Here is an 18462-nt window from a genome sequence, read left to right on the forward strand (position 1 = left end):
ATCCTGTCAGGATAGTATACTGTGATTGTTCTGTGTTGTAAATGCAGCACAGAAAGTGCCATGTGCTAGGATTAGGAGCTGCTGTTTCAAACGGGGGACTTCAGGCCTGGCTTCTCCTGCAGGCCTGGCTTCCCCTTGGCCTGGAACATCTTCCTGGAGGAGATGAGGCCTGAGAAGAGATGCTAAAGTGGGTGTGCCAGAGGAGGGAATGTAGCAAAATGGAGCTCTTAGTGGGTGCCAGCTGTTCAGAACAACCTCAGGACCTGTCCCCTGTTACACCTCACCTCCCACCCCTCCGTGGCCATGGAGTTAAATCTCTCTCTGTCTCTGCTTCCCCAGTGCTGACCAGGCCCTTGACAGATTTGCAATGAAGAAGTTTTATGATGATAAACTTGCAGCTTTAATGCAGCCATCCCAGAAACGGTATGTATCTGTCCCACAGCCAGAGGGAAAGGTGGAATGAGATTTTACATTTAAAAATGTAGGGACGGAAGATAAACCCCCTCTGACCAGCCGTGGTTAGGAAGCGGGGATTGTTGGTGTCCAGTGGTGAGTGACGAGCCACCCTGTGTGGGGATGCAGGGAGCCCCTCACCCTGACTGACTCCGGTGTGGTCTCAGGGCTCCCTCCCCACACACTCGGCCATCAAGTCTCCGGCGCTCCCAGCTCGTGTTGGTGCTGTTACTGTGTTGGAACTGGTTTGTTTCTCCTGACCCGGGGTCTGTGAACTGTGTCTGTAAGGGGCTGGATGGTGGATGTGCTGGGCTTTGCAGGCCAAGTGGTCTCTGGCACGGCCCCTGTAAACAGAGGGGCTGTGGGTGGTAGAAGCCAGTGAAAGCAGCTTATCACCAGCAAAGCTGTTGACACACTCAGGTTCCTAGTTGGCCAGCTTCAGAGGCCCAGGAGTCCTTCTCCTTGGTCTCCTCGGCCCATGTCCCCTTGTCCCCTGCTTGGCATGGCCCCTGGTACATGCTGCGGCGGGACCCTGGGGAGCAGACTTACTCTGGCTGCCGGCCCCCAGGTGAATCCACGCTGTCCCCAGGCCCAGGTGGAGAAGAATCGGAGGAGGGTCAGGTGCGTGGCCTGAGAGGGGCCTTAGCCACTTGTCTTCCAGACCTACTTCCTCTGCAGATGGGGACATGGTGCCAAGAGCACTGTGTTTTTACTTCAAAGCAAATGGCAGGGCATTTGCTCAAGAATTGCCAAGACCATCGCCAAGATGGTTTTCCTGCCCCTTGCATCTCTTCCCACCAGGGCCAGAGGGCGGGGCCAGTGGACTTGGGAGGATTGAAAGCTTCATTGCCATCCGGGGGCAGGGGCACAGGGGGTTTTTGTCCAGGGCCAATTTGAGGTATTTCCACTTGGGAAAGGGATTTCCAGGGTCACCAGAGGCACTGCCCGCTTCATCCTGGGTGTTCCCCATGGCAGGTCTGTTTGTGGACCAGAGTGTGTTGTGGATGTGAGATGGTGGGTTGGAGCCTGGCTGTGCCCTGCTCTGAGCAAAGGCCCCACAGGGCATGTGAGTTGTCTTGGAAAAACCAGCATTTCATTAGTATTACAGTTAAACAGCCCCTTGATCTATTTTGAACCATTAAGTGTCATTTCTTGGTTGAGCTGTTTCCAGAATGGTTACATTCATATGAGCCCCTGTGTGAGATGTGAGGGAAAACAGGGGGTGACCCACCTCAAAACTCAGCACACACCAGGAAAGGATATTTGCCTTATTTTCTTCTTTTTATTCTTATTACTTACTGCAGCTTTAAAAAAAAATTATTTTGTATTGGAGTATAGCTCATTTGGGGTTCCCTGGTAGCTCAGCTGGTAAAGAATTGGCCTGCAATGAGGGAGACCCCGGTTCAATTCCTGGGTTGGGAATATCCCCTAGAGGAGGGCATAGCAACCCACTCTAGTATTCTTGCCTAGAGAATCTCCACGGACAGAGAAGCCTGGTGGGCTACAGTTCATAGAGTTGCAGAGTCGGACACAGCTGAATGCCTAAGCACAGCACAGCATAGCTAGTTTAACAGTGTTATGATAGTTTCAGGTGGACAGCAAAGGGACTCATCCATACATATGCGTGTATCCATGCTCCCCTGAATTCCCCTCCCATCCAGGCTGCCACATAACACTGAGCAGAGTTCCCTGTGCTGTACCATAGTTCCTTGTTGGTTATCCATTTTAAATAAGCAGTGTGTACCTGTCCATTCCAAACTCCCTAACTGTCCCTTCCCTTATCCTCCCTACCCCTCCCCACCCTGGCAACCTGTAAGTTCATTCTCTAAGTCTGTGAACCTGTTTCTGTTTTGTAAATAAGTTCATTTGTATCAAGCCTTTTCCGATTCCACATATTAATATAAGGGATATCATGTGATGTTTCTGCTGCAGCTTTTTAATACCATTGAAGGAATGTGGAAAAAGGGAAGTATCTTCTCACTTTAACTTGCCCATGGTCCTCCCGCATGATTACACAGCAAAAGCTGTCGTATTGACACTGATAGGGTGGCGTGGGTTAAACCTAGCATTTCGAGGCTGATCTTCCTGCTCCCTCAGAATAGGGGAGCTTATCCTGACAGCACCTGCCTCAGAAGATGCTCGCCACCTCGTAACGGAGCGGGTTCATGACTGAGTGAAAGAATAGGTACGTCTGGAGGAATATTTGAGACCCGGAGGATGTGCGATGACCGCTCATGTGGGGACGGATTCAGTGATGGTGGGACCATCACTGTGGTCCCAAAGCCCGAGGGGGAGCTCTGCAGGCTATTTTAGGACTGAGCTCAAGAAACCTTTTCAAAAGCAATCTCGGGATGAGAGTGGATTAATTAATTAGAGAACAGACTTATGGACACAGAGGGAGGGAGAGGGTGAAATGTATGGCGAGAGTAACATGGAAACTTACAATACCATGTGTAAAATAGATAGCCAGTGGGAACTTGCTGTATGACTTAGGGAACTCAAACAGGGGCTCTGTGACAATCTAGAAGGGTGGGATGGGGAGGGAGATAGGCAGGAAGTTTGGGAGGGAGGGGACATAAGTGCACCTATGGCTGATTCTTGTTGATGTTTGACAGAAAACAAAATTCTGTAAAACAGTTATCCTTCAATTAAAAAATAAATAATGGGTTTATGAGCTGGAGAGGCTGGAGGCCCATTTGATGGGTGGCAGATTCTCTGTCACTTTGTGCCTCACTCCTAAAAACCACTGAGCAGTTGACCTGTAGCAGCTCCGCCGGCAGTGGCTGTTGGAGATTGCTTGCTTCCAGCAGTATTCCTCAGGCAAGAGCACTTATCTCTCCCTGCACCTTTTGCCTCGAGCAAGCCTCAGGAGCAGCTTGAGGTCACCCCCAGGTGACCTCCTGTGGGGATGATGAACCTTCTGCTTCAGAGAGGCACCCGTGACCTTGGAGGCCCTTTCATTTTGACAAGTAATTAAAGAAAAACCTTCTACAGCCTTAGTTATCAACAGCATCATGGAAGTCACGACTTAAATGATGAAATTTTCTGACCTTCTTTTCTTCTCCCCTTTTCCTTTTCTCCTCCCCTTTTCCTTTCTTCCCATGAAGGAGTAGGGAGCGAGTCCCATTACTTTGGGTTTGTTTAGGGAGGAGAATGACAGGTGACTGGCTCTTTCTTTGGGACAGCAAATATCTCCTGAGAGTTCGGGGAAGAAGAGACACCCCAAACGTCCTGGGTGAGGGTCGTTCCTGTGTCCCATGAGGTAGAGGAAGAGAAGCCAGAAGTCTGGGCGTACAGAAAGCAAGATTGGATTCCTAGGTGTTTCTAATAGCTGGAAAAGTTCCCCAACATTGCAGCATTCTTTGATACTTGAGTCCCTTGGACAGCCAGGAGATTAAACCAGTTAATCCTAAAGGAAATCAGTCCTGAATATTCATTGGAAGGACTGGTGCTGAAGCTGAAGCTCCAATACTTTGGCCCCCTGATGTGAAGAGCTGACTCATTGGAAAAGACCCTGATGCTGGGAAAGATTGAGGGCAAGAGGAGAAGGGGGCAACAGAGGATGAAATGGTTGGATGGCATCATTGACTCAGTGGACATGAGTTTAAGCAAACTCTGGGAGATAATGGAGGAGAGGGAAGCCTGGCATGCTGCAGTCCATGGGGTTGCAAAGAGTTGGACACGACTTAGAGACTGAACAACAGCCACAAAAACCCCACAGTCCTCTTTTTTCCAGGTCACACTCAGGTGGCCTAGAGCGGAGCTTCTCAGCCGCTCATCTGAGAGACTGATGAGGGTATGAAAGAGTTCTGGGACAGCAGGATGAGGGCCCCCCCGCCCCGAAGAAAAATTCATGAAAAATTCATTTTAATGTACAAAGGTTTTCTTTACCCCTCCCGCACCACACACACTGATTGGTGGTGCATAGAGAGGAGATTTGCTTGATTTATGGCGTCGAGTGTCCCATCGCACACAACCAAGAGTGCTTCCCTGGACTGAGGCCACAGTCACTGTGGGATCTGGAGTTTCGAATTTGCCAATTAGGGTTGCCTGGAGGAAGGCCCCCGAGAAGGGCAAGGAGCCTGTGCTGTCCTCCTTGGCCATGTCAATCTGTCTGGGTTCTGGGTGGTAGGCTGGGGTGACAGGCGAGGCCCCTGGGCTTATATCAGCTCATTTACATCAGCCATCAGCCATGGCTGGGGAACAGGCAAGAGTGCTGTCTCCACGCTGTCCATACACTTTACAAAAATAAATATACAAATGACCCTTGTCACCTGTCCCTCTCTTAGGTAGATGGTGACATGAGTTGGTGTCAAGTTTTCTTCAAAGGCCATTCTGATGGTAGTCGGGCTGCTAACAAACGTTATGCTAACTTTTGCAATATCACAAAATCCAGAACTTGTACTCAGAAGTTATAGTTGTACTGTATCCTATGAACAAGTAGCCAAAAATGACTTCAGTTCCACAAAGTTAGGCAGTACAGTTGCTTGAAAGGAGCACTAACGAATAGAAAATACCTGAAATGGATAAAATAATTTTGTATTTTTTTCCTTATTAAGAAAGCATGTGAAGGAAGGAGTAAGTTGCATTGTACAATATTTTTGTCTTTGATTTACCTAACTATGGATCCACATAAAGCAGATTTTTATAAAGGGCAGATGAGAACTGTAGACCGGGAGTTTGATTGCAGTGGTTCAGTGATGAACTGGTCAGCAGGGCAGATGTCCGGGATCACCTTCCTCCCCTCTGTCTCTAACCCCGTGGGAGTGTGAGCCCTGGCCTTCCAGCTCCTACTTCTCTGGTGATGTTGACACTGCTCTTCAAAGAAGCACCCTCTCACGCTCCCTCTGGCCACTGGGCGGCAGAGCTGGCCAGGCTGTGTCAGTGCAAGGGGCGGGCCCTCCATGTTTGCATCAAAAAGTGAATCGGGGACTTCCCTGGGGGCGCAGTGGATGAAAATTCACCTGCCAGTGCAGGCACACCGGTTTAATCCCTGGTCTGGGAAGATTCCACATGCTGCGGGGCAACTGAGCCCATGTGCCACCGTTAGAGAGCCTGTGTGCCACAACTGCTGAGCCCATGCTCTAGAGCCTGTGAGCCAGAACTACTGAGCCTGTGTGATACTAAAGCCCCTGAGCCTAGAGCCTGTGCCCTGCAACAGGAGAGAGACCACCACACCGAGAAGCCCACGCACCACAATGAGCCCACTGCTCACCGCCACTGAGAAAGCCCGCGCGCAGCAACGAAGTTCCGGCACAACCAAGGAAAAAAAGTGAAACAGAAACCGACCACCCCCGCCTTCCGTGATGCCTGGTCTGTGTTTTGGTGGATCCCTGAGATGTCCAGACTGAAGGGCCATCTTGCCTGGAGTGGTCAGTGCAGACTGAGCAAACGGCCAGGTGCCCATGGAGTAAACACACCGGCTGGGCCACTGACAAGGCCAAGGAAGCGGGTTGCGTGGTGACCAGGGCTGCCCAGCACTGGAAGAGGGAGACTGCTGTCCAGAGTGGGCAGGGATTCCCAACCCCAGTTCAACATCCCTTTTCATATGCTCACAAGCAGGGGGCCGGCGAACCCAGAAATCTGCAGTGCATGGCATTTAGGTGATTAAATATAGGTGCACAGGTCACGTGAACATTCCCGTGTCTGCCCACAGTGGAATCGAGGCATCTGTTGTTCAAATAGAAGATAAAACGAAAAGGCCTGTGGAGCCATCTGGTGGTCAGAGCCCTGCAGCCATGGCCTGGCTTTGTGGCCTCAGGACCCCCAGGGCTTCCATCTGGTCTCTGTGGCTTGGTTGAGTGAGGTTTTTGTCCTCTTCTGAAAGGGAAGAGCGACTTGCCACCAGGAAAATGTGAACACCATCAAGGGCACCTAAGTTGAAGCTAGCATTTTTTTTTTTTCTAAAAGGATGGCTTTTAAGTAGAGTTTTTAACTTTATTTTTTAAATTTACTGGATATTTCCTCTTGTTCAGTTTGCTTTGTATCCAGATTCAACTGCTTGAGATAATGGACTGCATCTGAATTGATGGTGTAAATTAGATATTTTAAAAAATTTAGATGTACTTGACAAATGACACTGTGTAAATTTAAGGCGTATGACATGTTTTTTAAAATTTATTTTGAAGTTTGTTTTTAATTGGAGGATAGTTGCTTTACAATATTGTGTTGGTTTCTGCCATACATCAACATGAATCAGCCATAGGTATGCACATGTCCCCTCCCCCTGGAACCTCCCTCCCGCCTCCTATCCTATCCCATCCCTCTAAGGAGCTCAGCCTGGTAGTCTGTGACAACCTGTTCATTTTGTGACTGCCTGGAATCTTCATTGCTTTGTGCAGGCTTTCTCTGCTTGCGGCAAGTGGGAACTACTCTTTGTTGCAGAGCACGGGCTTCAGTAGTTGTGGCACGCAGGCTTAGTTGCTCTGTGGCATGTGGACTCTTGGGACCAGGGATCGAACCCATGTCCTCTGCATTGGCAGGTGGATTCTTAACCACTGCACCACCAGGGAAGTCCTAAGTTGTATCACATGTTACTTTGATGCGTTCATATGTTGTAGTATGATTGCTATCGTAGCCATAATTAGCGCCTCTGTCATATTACATAATTATAATTTATTTTTATTGGTTGGAATAATTAAGTTCTATCTCTCAGCAAGTTTGATAATTATAATAGTGTCTGTATTTACTGTGCTCATGCTGGTGTTCCTTCACTTCAGTCGTGTCCAACTCTTTTGTGACCCCATGGACTGTGGCTCACTAGGCTCCTCTGTCCATGGGATTCTCCAAGCAAGAATACTGGAGTGAGTTGCCACGGCCTCCTCCAGGGAGCCCGCATCTCTTGCGTCTCCTGCATGGCAGGCAGATTCGGCTAAGCACTGGGGAGGCCCATACTTACCATACCGTGCATTATATTTCTAGGGCATATTTACTGCTCATTGTAAGTTTGTACCCTTTAAAAATTCTTTTCTGTCCCCAAAGCCCCAACCCCTGGTGACCACCATTTTACTCTGTTTTTGTATGTGTGGCTTTTTTAGATTCCATATATGAGTGCTGTTCTACCACAGGGAGATGTTACCTCACGCTTGTTAGAAAAGGCAGTGGTCAAAAGACAAGAAAAAACAAGTGTTTACAAGAATGTGGAGCAAAGGGAGCCTTTGTGCACTGTTGGTGAGAATGTAGACTGGTGCAGCCACTGTTGAAAAGAGTGTGGAGGTTCCTCAAAAAATTAAAAATGGAACTACCGTATGATTCAGCAATTCCACTTCTGGGTATATTTCTGAAGGAAATGAAGACAGGCTCTCGAAGAGATCTCTTCACGCCCATGTTTCTTATTCCCAATAGCCAAGATGTGGAAACAATTTAGATGTCCCTCAATGGGTGAATGAATAAAGAGTATGTGGTAAAAATGTGTGATGGAGGGCTACTCAGCCACAAAATATAATGAAATTCTGCCATCTGCCACAACATGGATGGACCTTGAGGTCATTATTCTCAGTGACGTAAGTCAGAGAAAGCCACAATTTTTTTAACCTAAGTGGGCTGAGCCTGAGTAGCATTCGGTCCTAGCGTGTTTGTGTGGGCGATGTCCCTGCTCTGTGGGGAGTGGACTAGAGTGAGCTGGCTGGAGGGTATGGAGGAAATTGTGCTGGCCACACAGCCTGGTGATTCAGTGATTGCTTCCTTCCTGCACCTGCGTGGCTCTGTGTTGGCATTAGAGATGTACAGAGATGTTGGATGTTGTGGGGTTTGTGTTTGCTCAGGAGTCATGCACAATGGATAGGGAGGGGGGCTGAGGCTGGGCAGCATCTGTGAGGCTGGCGGGTCTGTGCCCTCTTGGGTAGGTGTGCCCTACCACCTTGTGCCTTGGGAGAAACCAGTGAGGAAGCACTTCATGGGTAGAATCTTCTCTCTAGACTGTCAAGCACCCACGCAGGGTGCGGGCGTCAGCATGGCATACAAGGCTGTGCGTGGTATTGAGAGAGAAGACAGGTCTCCCAGCTCACTGCAGACGTGCTCATCCTGCCGCTGAGATGGGCGGTGAGGAGGAAGGGCACAGAGGAGACAGAAGACAGGAGGGTGGGGTGGTTCAGGCAGCGGGGTGGGCCTCTCACAGTGAGATGGGGTATCCACAGGCTTCCTGTGGGCTCACCGTGTGGACTCCAGCCTTCTGTAGGTTTCCTGGTGTGAGCAGAGAGAGCAGTGGGTGGGACTGAGAGTTAGACTGAGTTACCTTGATGTGTAGTTTGGTTCAGAGAGCATGCTCACGTGACTGCAGGTCTCTTGCCTTTCCATTCTGGGTGGGGGACTGTGACAGTCCCGTGGCCTAGCCCTGCCCGGCTCTGGTTCTGTGGACAGAGGTGATGCCACCTGCGCTTGGGGTGCAGAGCAGGAGGCGCCATGTGTGGGGGCTCACGCCCAGGAGGCACCCTTGCTTGTGCTTCCAGATCACTGGCCACATCAGTGTGGGAGGCCCGGAGACTCTCGGTGGGGTTGTAGGCTTAGCCGTGCTCTGCAGGGCATGGGCCAACCCCTGGTGTGCAGACACCCCTCCTTGCTGTGAGCAGTTAGGATGGGTCCTCTCCCGAAACTCCCGAAAAAGCAGGCGCGTTTCCTCCTTTCCCTCCGACCCCACCTGCGCTCCGAGCTGTCGCGGGAGCTCTAAGCGGCTGCCCTTTGCAGGTATGTGCAGTTTCTCAGCGGGCTCCTGTCAGGAACGGTGAAGATGAATGCCTCGCCCCTGTTCCTGCATTTCGTCATCCTGCACGGAACCCCCAACTTTGACTCGGGTGGAGGTGAGTGTCTCCTGCAGGGTGGGGTCTGGAGATGTGCTGCCTGGCACTGGCCCCCAGTTCCGCGTGTTTATAGCCGACTCTGCCTGTGTTTCAGTGTGCCGGCCCTTTCTCAAGCTCTACCAGGCCATGCAGCCCGTGTACACGTCGGGGATCTAGTAAGTGCGGCTGCTCTCCTGGGGACTGCGGGAGAGCCAGGGAGGGGCCTGCTCCAGGCTGCTTCTCCCTTGGGAGGTGTGGGAGGCGTGATGCCTGGGGACCCCAGAGGAGGGGACAGACGGGGAGCCATGGGCGGGTGCCCCATCACCCTGCCTGCCGGGTGTCCGCCGCTGTCACCCAGCTGGCTGTGTGAAGACGCAGGGACACAGGGACCCGGGGGCGGGAGAGGGTCCCGCACTGTGTGGAAGTAATCATGTTGGAGCCTGCGACAGGGCCATGGTGTTTTGCCTTTCTCTCCCCTTGGCAGTTTAGATAAAGGGCAGGCAGACGTTTCCAGAATATGTACTAATTCTAGACTTATTTGATTTGCTTTTTTGGGAGTTTGGATTAGCATTTTATACACATTAATGGAAAATGAATAAAGGTAAAACATGTGTTGTCATCACTCAAAACGAACTGTTATCATATGTCTGGACTCCTGTTGGACCCTGGCATCGGTGACACTTGGGCCATGTCACCCTCTGCTGACCACAGAGGCTGTGCCGGCAGAACCCCAGTACTCCATGCTGCGTGCCCCGCCATGCCTGGGCCTGGGGTGGGCCTGCGACCACTGGCACTGACATAGCTCTCAGGACCCTGCCTGGCCCCATTGCTTTTTTATACCTTTTAGACTCATTTTCATGGGAGAGAGTCTAAGGAATTGGGATGCCTGGGCCAAGCAGGATATTTTGTCTAATTTCAGTTGTAGGGTTCCTTTTCTCAGAAGGTATTCCTTCCATTAAATCATGAAATTGTATAGTGATGTGCCTTCTTCTTTATTCCAAAGCAATGTTGGCCCAGAAAACCAAAGCAGGATCTACATCGCCATCGAGCCGGCCCAGCTCCTGAAAGGGGACATCATGGTGAGTGTCATGGCCTTGCCCCTGCTCTCCCAAGAATCATTGGAAAGGGAAAAACAAGCTCATCTTAAAGCAATAACATCAGACCCTGCCCCCCGAAAATCTGTAAGAAGAATGGAAAGTAGCCTTTACCTTAAGGAAATCGGTTGATTTTCTGAGTAAACCTATTTTAATAAAAGGAACAGAACAAATTGTTAGAGCCACTTGCTATGTGCACCCTTGAAATTAAAGTCCTAACTCAACCACTGCTCTTCCCAGGATTCCAGTTCCCCGAGCATAATGTGCAGTCTTAAAATGACTAGGCCTTCCAGGGGCAGGTGCAGACATAAAATGTTCACCGTTAGTGTCTAAGTGGGAGATACAGCCAGCGTCTTGCAGCTTGGCTTATGAGTGAAGCAGTGATTTCTCCAGGTAGTTTTGATTCTTGTGTCTGCTGCTTCTTGAGGGAGACTAGCTTTTCCACCTTTGCCTTTTATCTATCTTGAGTATTAAAAAATGCATACATCTAAAATAATTTAAGAGAAAATTGTCTGAAATAATGAACAACTTTGAGGCACGTGTGTGCTTCCCACATGCATAGACTAGCTCTCCTGTAATCTATTTGAGGCCTAGGAGGATACCCTATGACAAAAAGACAAGAGAGTTTACAAATTGACTTTTTATTTAAGTGGCTCAATCAGAGTTTTCTAGGATTCTCATTGTGCATGTGTGTGTGTTGTGTGTGTGTGTGTGTATGCACTCAGTCGCTCAGTTGTGTCCAATTCTTTGTGACCCCCTGGACTCTAGCCTGCCAGGCTCCTCTCTCCATGAAACTTTCCAGGCAAGAATACTGGAGTGGGCTGCCATGCCCTCCTCTGAGAGATCTTCCTGACCCAGGAGGTCAGTCTGTCTCGTGTCTCCTACATTGACAGGTGACTTCTTTAACACTGCACTGTCTGGGAAGCCCATAGGATTCTCATTAGTTTTCGCATGCCTGGTTGTGGGGCTCCTCCTCCCAGAAAGAGCACCTGATGTGGGCTGCTGGCTGCAGGTCTTCCAGAAGCCGGTGGGGGATTCACTGCATCTGCCCCTTCTCTCTACTCTTCCTCCCACCTCCTTCTTTCCTCCATCTTTCCGTCTTCTTCCTCCTCTCCCTTCCACTGTCTCTTGCCTCCCCTCTTCCTTTTGCACCATCAATTTATTTGTCCAGCAATCCTTTTTTGAGTATTCTGAGCTTTCCGAGTTGGGCCCTAGCACAGGAAGGAAGGGCGGGACAGAGGGACATCTTTGCCCTTGGAGGAGCCTGGTTGGGTGAATGGATATCAGGAGGGGGATCCAGTAGTACCAGAGTGGGTCCTGATGGCTGAGGCCGGCCGACTGGGAGGTTCAGGTGGAAGTGCCCTTGGAGTTGGGTGTGAGGCCCTGGCTTGGGGGTGCAGCAGTCCCCAGGCCTTGAGGATACCCTTGTGGAAGTTAGTTGTCTTGGGAGGTTGAAGCCAGATTGTGTTCTTTTGTGTGTCCTGAAAATGTGCTGAATCACCTCTTAAGGGTAAGCCTTCTAGGACTCTTGACTTAGAGGAGTAGCAAGGATGGGAGGAGATCATGCCTGGTCTCCAGCGGAAGGAAGGAAGCCCTGCAGCTCTATATGAGCAACAGCAGATCGATACAGTCCAAGGGCATCAAGCAGAGGATGGGCCTTGAGTCCCATGCCTGGGATCCCACCAGATCTGCAGCTTAATGGGGCTGGGTGGCCTCAGGCGGGTCCTTATCCAAGCTTGCACCCCCTTCTGCTGCCTGAGGCCCGTAAGTGGGCTTCATGGGGATAAGATTGAACTGGGGCAGCTGGCAGGGTGTGAAGGCTACATAGTATAATCGAGCACCTGCTGGTGGGGCCACCACCTGCACTCCTGGAAGACGCCCTCCCCAGCAGACCCACCCCCACGAGTCTCCCTGCTGTCCTAGGGCAACGGGGGCACCGCAGCCAGCCCGCCACCCTGGAGCAAGGTGTCTGAGAAAACATCACGTGCTGGAATGCAGTCTGAGCAGGCGGGTGGGGTTTTTCTGGGGGGACCTGGGTGGGAGGTTGTGGTTTGGCCCTTGGTAACTGGGAGGCAGGTCTGGGAATGGGCAGGGTGGGAATGGGGAGCAGGTGGGGGAAGGAGGTGGTGGCAGATGTGCTTGGGCTTGGTTCCCATGAGCTGGCACGGGTATGGTGCCAGGAGCCATCCCTGGGCACGCGACGCACTTGTTGAAGCCGCAGCAGGAAGGCTCCTGCCTGTGAGTTTGGGACGCTGTCTCCTGCACTGTCTTAAGATGAGAGATGGTGCCTGGGGCACACACGGCCGCATGGAAGGTGCCTGTCGCCGCGTGCGCTTGGCCCATGGCTCTATTCAGGTACATTGGTAAGTGGCTTCCATCCAGTGGCTACGGGGACTTGCCGACTTGCCCCTCCCTGTGCCTTTGCTACCTCTTTGCAAGAAGTCCGAAAGTGTGATTATTAGGCCCGTCTCAAGAAGTTTCATTTCCAGTGCACACTGATGAGTCTGCTCAGTGCCCAGTGGGGCCTTCTGAAGCACCAGCTGTAGGGGAAGGTGTTGGGCCAGCGAGAGTTTGGGGAGCGCCTGCCTGAGACCTCTGGGCTCAAGCGAGGCCTGGGTGGGGATGTAGGGTGGCCACCAGTGTAGCGAGCACGGTCAGTTTAGAGCCGTCAGACTGGAGCCTTCCTCTTACAGTGCTGGGAGCTCATGGCCTGCATGCAGGGTCTTCAAGGGGAGGGGGACCTCCCCCCAAGTTGCGGGAGAACAGAGGTGGGTGCAGCACAGGCCTGAGTGGGAGGAATGGCAAGAAGCCTGGCATGGTCCTCAGAGCACGTGGGCTGCACCCTGCTCAGAGGAGCTGGGGAGGAAGCCCTGGCGCCTCTCCACTGGGTCAGACGCCTCATTCCTGTGAGCACCCTGCCTCTGCCGCCCACTTTCTAGTCTGGGTTTTAGGAAAGGGCAGGTCACGCTCAGCGGCCCCTGCCGTCTGCTCTCCTCCCACCCCCACCCCCCAGTGGCCATCTCCCTGGTGTTCGCCATCATGTAGCTGCTTGCTCTTCATGGGGCCTCCTCTTCCCTCAGCTCCACCTGCAGCCCCTCCTCTCTGGGTGGTCCCCGGCTCCTGGCAGGTCTACTGTCCTCTGGGCAGCCCCCCTTTCGCAAGTGCTGCTCCTTCTGGCAGGAGCAACTGCTCTGAGGGGTCCAGGCTGCCTCTTACTTGCTTCTGTCTTGGGTCCAGCCCCCCTGGAATCCGTTTTGTGCTTCCTAGGACCATCCCCCCGCTGTTCCCCAGACCCCAAATGGGAGCTTCCTCTCGGCGTCTCCTTGCCCCACATCTCATCAGTCATGCTGCTCCTTCACCCCAATATGTCCTAAATCCCAGGACTGCCTGTGTCCCTGAGCCCCGCACCTCACAGCATGACCCCATCCAAGCATGGTGTTCCACTGCCTGGGCCCACAGTGGGAAGAGAGGGTCCAGGCTCCTGTAGGTGGCCTAGGAGCCCCTTGGTTTACTGCTCCTTGATCGCTTAGCCCCAGAGATGCTGGATTATCGGTTTTGTTCTGCACACGGCCCCACGGCCCTTTTCTGCAGGTCTTGCGGATGCCACCCACCCACGTCATCCACATTGGACACATGGCTGTGCCTCCCTTAGGCCACATTTGATGATCTCTCATAGATGGATGCCGAGCCCTTGAGGTGGGTGGTTGACTTGTCCCAGCCTCTCTGGAGCCAGTCACTGTGCTTCTCAGGGGTGGCAGCTCACCCTGGCTGTGAGCCCAGAGTGCCATTGTCCCCACCTTATTGCCTAGAGCCCGCCCCAAAGGTGGGAGTCCTTGGGCAAGTTCACACTCTAGCATGCCCTGAAGGCTGCTGCTTGTGTGAGGGGACAGCCTGGCTGGATGAGCCGTGAGTGAAGCTGCAGGAAGCTGAGACCTCTGGCATTCAGGTGTTCTGTTGCCTGGGGGTCTCTTGAGGGGAATGTTTCCTGCCCTGAAGGCACCCTTTCCATGAATTTTTGTTTCCATTGGCAATGGGGGCAAATAGGATCTCCCAGATCTCATCACAGGAAATGCATAACTTGATAAAACAGCGCCTTCCTGCACCTCTGTCCATTCTTAACATGGAGTATTTTTGGATTGAATTATTATTTGATTTATACTTCCTGTGTTTACAGTTCATTTTTGTACACTCTGCACTTATTTTTTTGCAGCGTTATCAGGCGGGGGAAGGGTGATACGGGTTACAGCTGGAAGTGGGTAATTTTCCATCCCACGGGGTAATTTTTCCTTGCTTCATTTGTAGAAATGATTACCCAGGAGGTTTAGTTTAGTTGTTGATCTCTATGAAGCCTCGCAGTGGCTCTAGCCTCTTATATTAGTTTCCTAGGGCTGTAATGACAAAGTGCCACAGACTGGGGGCTCGAACATCAGACATGAATTCCCTCACAGTGCTGGAGGCTGAAAGGCAGAGATCAAGGTGTCAGCAGCGCTGATATCTCCGGAGGTCTCTCTCCTTGGCGTGCAGACGGCTCTCTTCTCCCCAGGCCCTCACGTCATCTTCCCTCTCTACATGTGTCTGGGTCCTGGTCTCTTCTTAAAAGGACCCCAGTCAGATTGGACTAGGGCTCACCTGTATAACCTGACTACCCTCACCACCTTTAAGACTTCAACAGATGAATCTTGGGGTCACAGAGTCCAGCCCATAATATCTGTGTTCATTGAGTAAACCCATTCTAGAATAAATTGTCTAGTCAAAGGTCTGTCTAGCCAGAGCTATGGTTTTTCCAGTGGTCATGTATGGAAGTGAGAGTTGGACTATAAAGAAAGCTGAACGCCGAAGAATTGATGCTTTTGAACTGTGGTGTTGGAGAAGACTCTTGAGAGTCCCTTGGACTGCAAGGAGATCCAACCAGTCAGTCCTGAATATTCATTGGAAGGACTGATGCTGAAGATGAAATTCCAGTGCGTTGGCCACCTGATGCGAAGAACTGACTCATTTGAAAAAACCCTGATGTTGGGAAAGATTGAGGGCAGGAGGAGAAGGGGAGGACAGAGGATGAGATGGTTGGATGGCATCACTGATGTGATGGATGTGAGTTTGAGCAAGCTCCAGGAGTTGGTGATGGACAGGGAAGCCTGGCGTGCTGCAGTCTATGGGGTCACAAAGAGTCTGACATGACTGAGTAACTAAATTGAACCGAACTGAACTGAATAAGCGTAAGAATGGAGTCAGGTACCATGGGTTATCCAGCACCCTTGGCTATGACTTGTTACCAGTGCTCACTCATCCCCTCATTCATTCCCCATAGCGTATGTCCTGAACCAGGTAACATGGTGGTTGTGAACGTTGAGTGAGATGCGCTGGTGATCACTCTCGTGCCAGGAGAATTTGGTGTGTTCACATGTGCATAGGCAGGAGTTGAAGGCTCACAGGTGGGAGAGGTGATTACCATGTGTCTGAGGAGGAGAGACTCTCAAGGGGTGCTGACAGCACCGGCCAGCCTGGAGGACCAGCCCCAGGTATCCCCACACTCAGAACATAATCTCTGGGGGACACACTGCATTGTGTGGTCTGTACATGCTGCTCCTCCAAATCCCAGGACTGTTGGTTCAACCTGAAAATGACCTCAGCGCTCAGCACAGGGAAGTAGACGGTGGCAGAACATTCCACGGTGTTGGCTGAGCATCTGGGGAGCGGGGAGCCGTCTCCCCTCCTACTGTGCAGATCGGCTCTGGTTTCCCGAGTCTCTGAGGCAGGAGAAGTACACAGTCTCAGCCTAACTGTGGGAGACCTGCTCGTTTCAGTTTGTCCTGTCCTTCGATTGTAGTCAGTTACCGCTTGATGTGCACCACTGAACATTCATGAGCCTGCCTTCAGTGGAGAAAGGAGGACATGGAGAGTATGTCAGGGCCTTTCTGTGTTAAAGTTCAAGTATGTAGGCATTTTCATTTCTTGTCAAGAATTTGGCAACCGTCATGAGTTGGACCGAATCCTGCATTGTAGAGAATGCTTTTATGGGTTTCCCACCCATAGCCGCAGAGGGTTCAGCCGGGCTGTCTGGCGTCTGCAGAGCCTGCCTCTGCTCCGGAAGGTGGAAGGGGAGCTCCCAGGGAAGCTGTCCCAAGGTGACTCCATGGTCACCATCCTTTGAGACAGCATGCTGTCTTTTGCTTTTTTTTTCCCTCTTTGATTTTGGTAAATGTCAGCCCTGTGCACAGATAAACCTGCCTCTTTCCTCATGAGGGATTGATTCTCTGTTGAGATAGGCTAGCAAAGGTTATCAGAGAAGGCAATGGCAACCCACTCCAGTAGTCTTGCCTGTAAAGTCCCATGGACGGAGGAGCCTGGTAGGCTGCAGTCCATGGGGTCGCGAAGAGTCGGACACAACTGAGCGACTTCACTTTCACTTTTCACTTTCATGCACTGGAGAAGGAAATGGCCACCCACTCCAGTGTTCTTGCCTGGAGAATCCCAGGGATGGGGGAGCCTGGTGGGCGGCCGCCTATGGGGTTGCACAGAGTCAGACACGACTGAAGCGACTTAGCAGCAGCAGCAAAGGTTATAGGGGTCAAGTTTATAAGAAGTAAGGCCTTGTGATCTCTTTGGGTTGGGAACACTGTGGGGGAAAGTGGAGTGGACTCCATCTGTCATTCCTTTGACTTGCGGGCTGTTGAGGGGGCCGTTACTGCTGAAGCCAGGGTGACACTCACCCATCGTCCGGCTTCACCTAAACATGGCTGGCCTGTCCCTACACACCCTCCCATTGCACACCTGACCTGCCCATCTTTGCGATGTGCTTGTACTGAGGTTCGGACGCTGTCTCCTAAAGGGCAGAGCCTCAGGTATTCAGTAAACACACTTCTGTTAAGTGGGAGGGCAGAGCATTTGCGAGCACAGCCGTGTCGTTATGTAACCTCGCTAAGGAATTCGCGTGGGCTGCAGCCCCGTCAAGAACTGGCCGTGGTCCAGGGCACCAGTGGGCTTGTAAACACTTTCCCATCCACATGCCTCGTCTTGCTGCCCCTGCTTGTGCAACCCCATGGCCACTTACATTTCATCCCCGTGGTTCTGGGGCTCCGTTGCCTGGCTCCAGCAACCTGACTTCTAAACAGAGGGGACCCTTCTCAAGGAGCTATCACAAACAAACAACACGTTAGTTTATTGTTTGTTGTTAAGGGCACTTAAGTAAGAAGAGGGAAAATGAATGCATCCTCAGCCCCTCTGGATCTGCTCCTCTTGGGCGTCATTACAGGCTGTCTGTTGTGCTATATCGCCCTGTGACTTGCTGTGCATGCATCCTTCTCCCTCTGCCGTGAGTCTCCTAGACCTGGGTCGGGCCCAGTCCGTTCTGTATCAGCCCAGTGGATCTGTGTATGAGTGCTCAGTTTCAGTTGCCTGACTCTTTGCGACCCTATGGATTGTAGCCCCCGCTATGGATCCTCTGTCCCTGGGATTCTCCAGGCAAGAATACTGGAATGGATTGATTTGCCCTCCTTCAGAGGATCTCCCTCACCCAGGGATTGAACCTGTGTCTCCTCCATTGCAGGCAGATTCTTTACTACTGAGCCACCAGGGAAACCCTCAGTAGATCTACTTGTATTTTTTATTCACAGCTTTACTGCTGCCCTCCTAATGGTTTAGGGAGTGAGTTACAGTCTTGCCACCCTCTGAAATCATTTTCACCTCCAAGTGAAATCATGGTTAGTGTTGGCCCTGGATGATGTAGGTGCTTTAACTTAGGAAGGCAGTCAGTAGGCTTGCTAAACCTTTGAGGGTGTGTGGTTGTGGCTCCTTGATGCCTGTGTAAATAGCCACCAGGCCCACCAGCAAAGTGGAGAGAAATTGTTTCTAGTGCAGATATTCTAAAATCTGAAGGCAGGGGATTGATGTGTTCTTAGAAACTCGCTGGGGAGACATAGGCAAATAAAACTGCTAACGCTGAAGGGATGAAGGGGGTATTACGACCTTCATCACTCTAATCTTTATAAAATGCTACCGATTCTTTGTACCTTAAAAGAAGCATTTGGGGCACTTCTGTCAAGCAAAATGCTGCTGATTCTTTCCATGGAGTGTTAAGAGCATGATTCTGGTCTCTTGTCACAGATCCTACTAACATTTATTGGCTCAGATGATGAATCATT

At 51.3% G+C, this 18462-nt stretch overlaps 1 protein-coding gene across 12 annotated transcripts in view; it reads left to right on the forward strand.

Annotated features, from left to right (window-relative positions):
• The window catches only part of TNS3 (tensin 3), a 222572-nt gene that overhangs the window by 114095 nt on the left and 90015 nt on the right, over positions 1-18462 (forward strand). For all 12 annotated transcript variants that reach the window (XM_025291331.3, XM_045166422.1, XM_044946771.2 and 9 more), the window contains 4 exons: positions 340-423; positions 9136-9248; positions 9343-9403; positions 10231-10306. In XM_025291331.3, the coding sequence (XP_025147116.3) occupies positions 340-423; positions 9136-9248; positions 9343-9403; positions 10231-10306 (334 nt within the window). The remainder of the gene's footprint in view (positions 1-339; positions 424-9135; positions 9249-9342; positions 9404-10230; positions 10307-18462) is intronic.

This window comes from Bubalus bubalis, chromosome 8 (assembly GCF_019923935.1).
Source record: "Bubalus bubalis isolate 160015118507 breed Murrah chromosome 8, NDDB_SH_1, whole genome shotgun sequence".
NCBI classification, from domain to species: domain Eukaryota; kingdom Metazoa; phylum Chordata; class Mammalia; order Artiodactyla; family Bovidae; genus Bubalus; species Bubalus bubalis.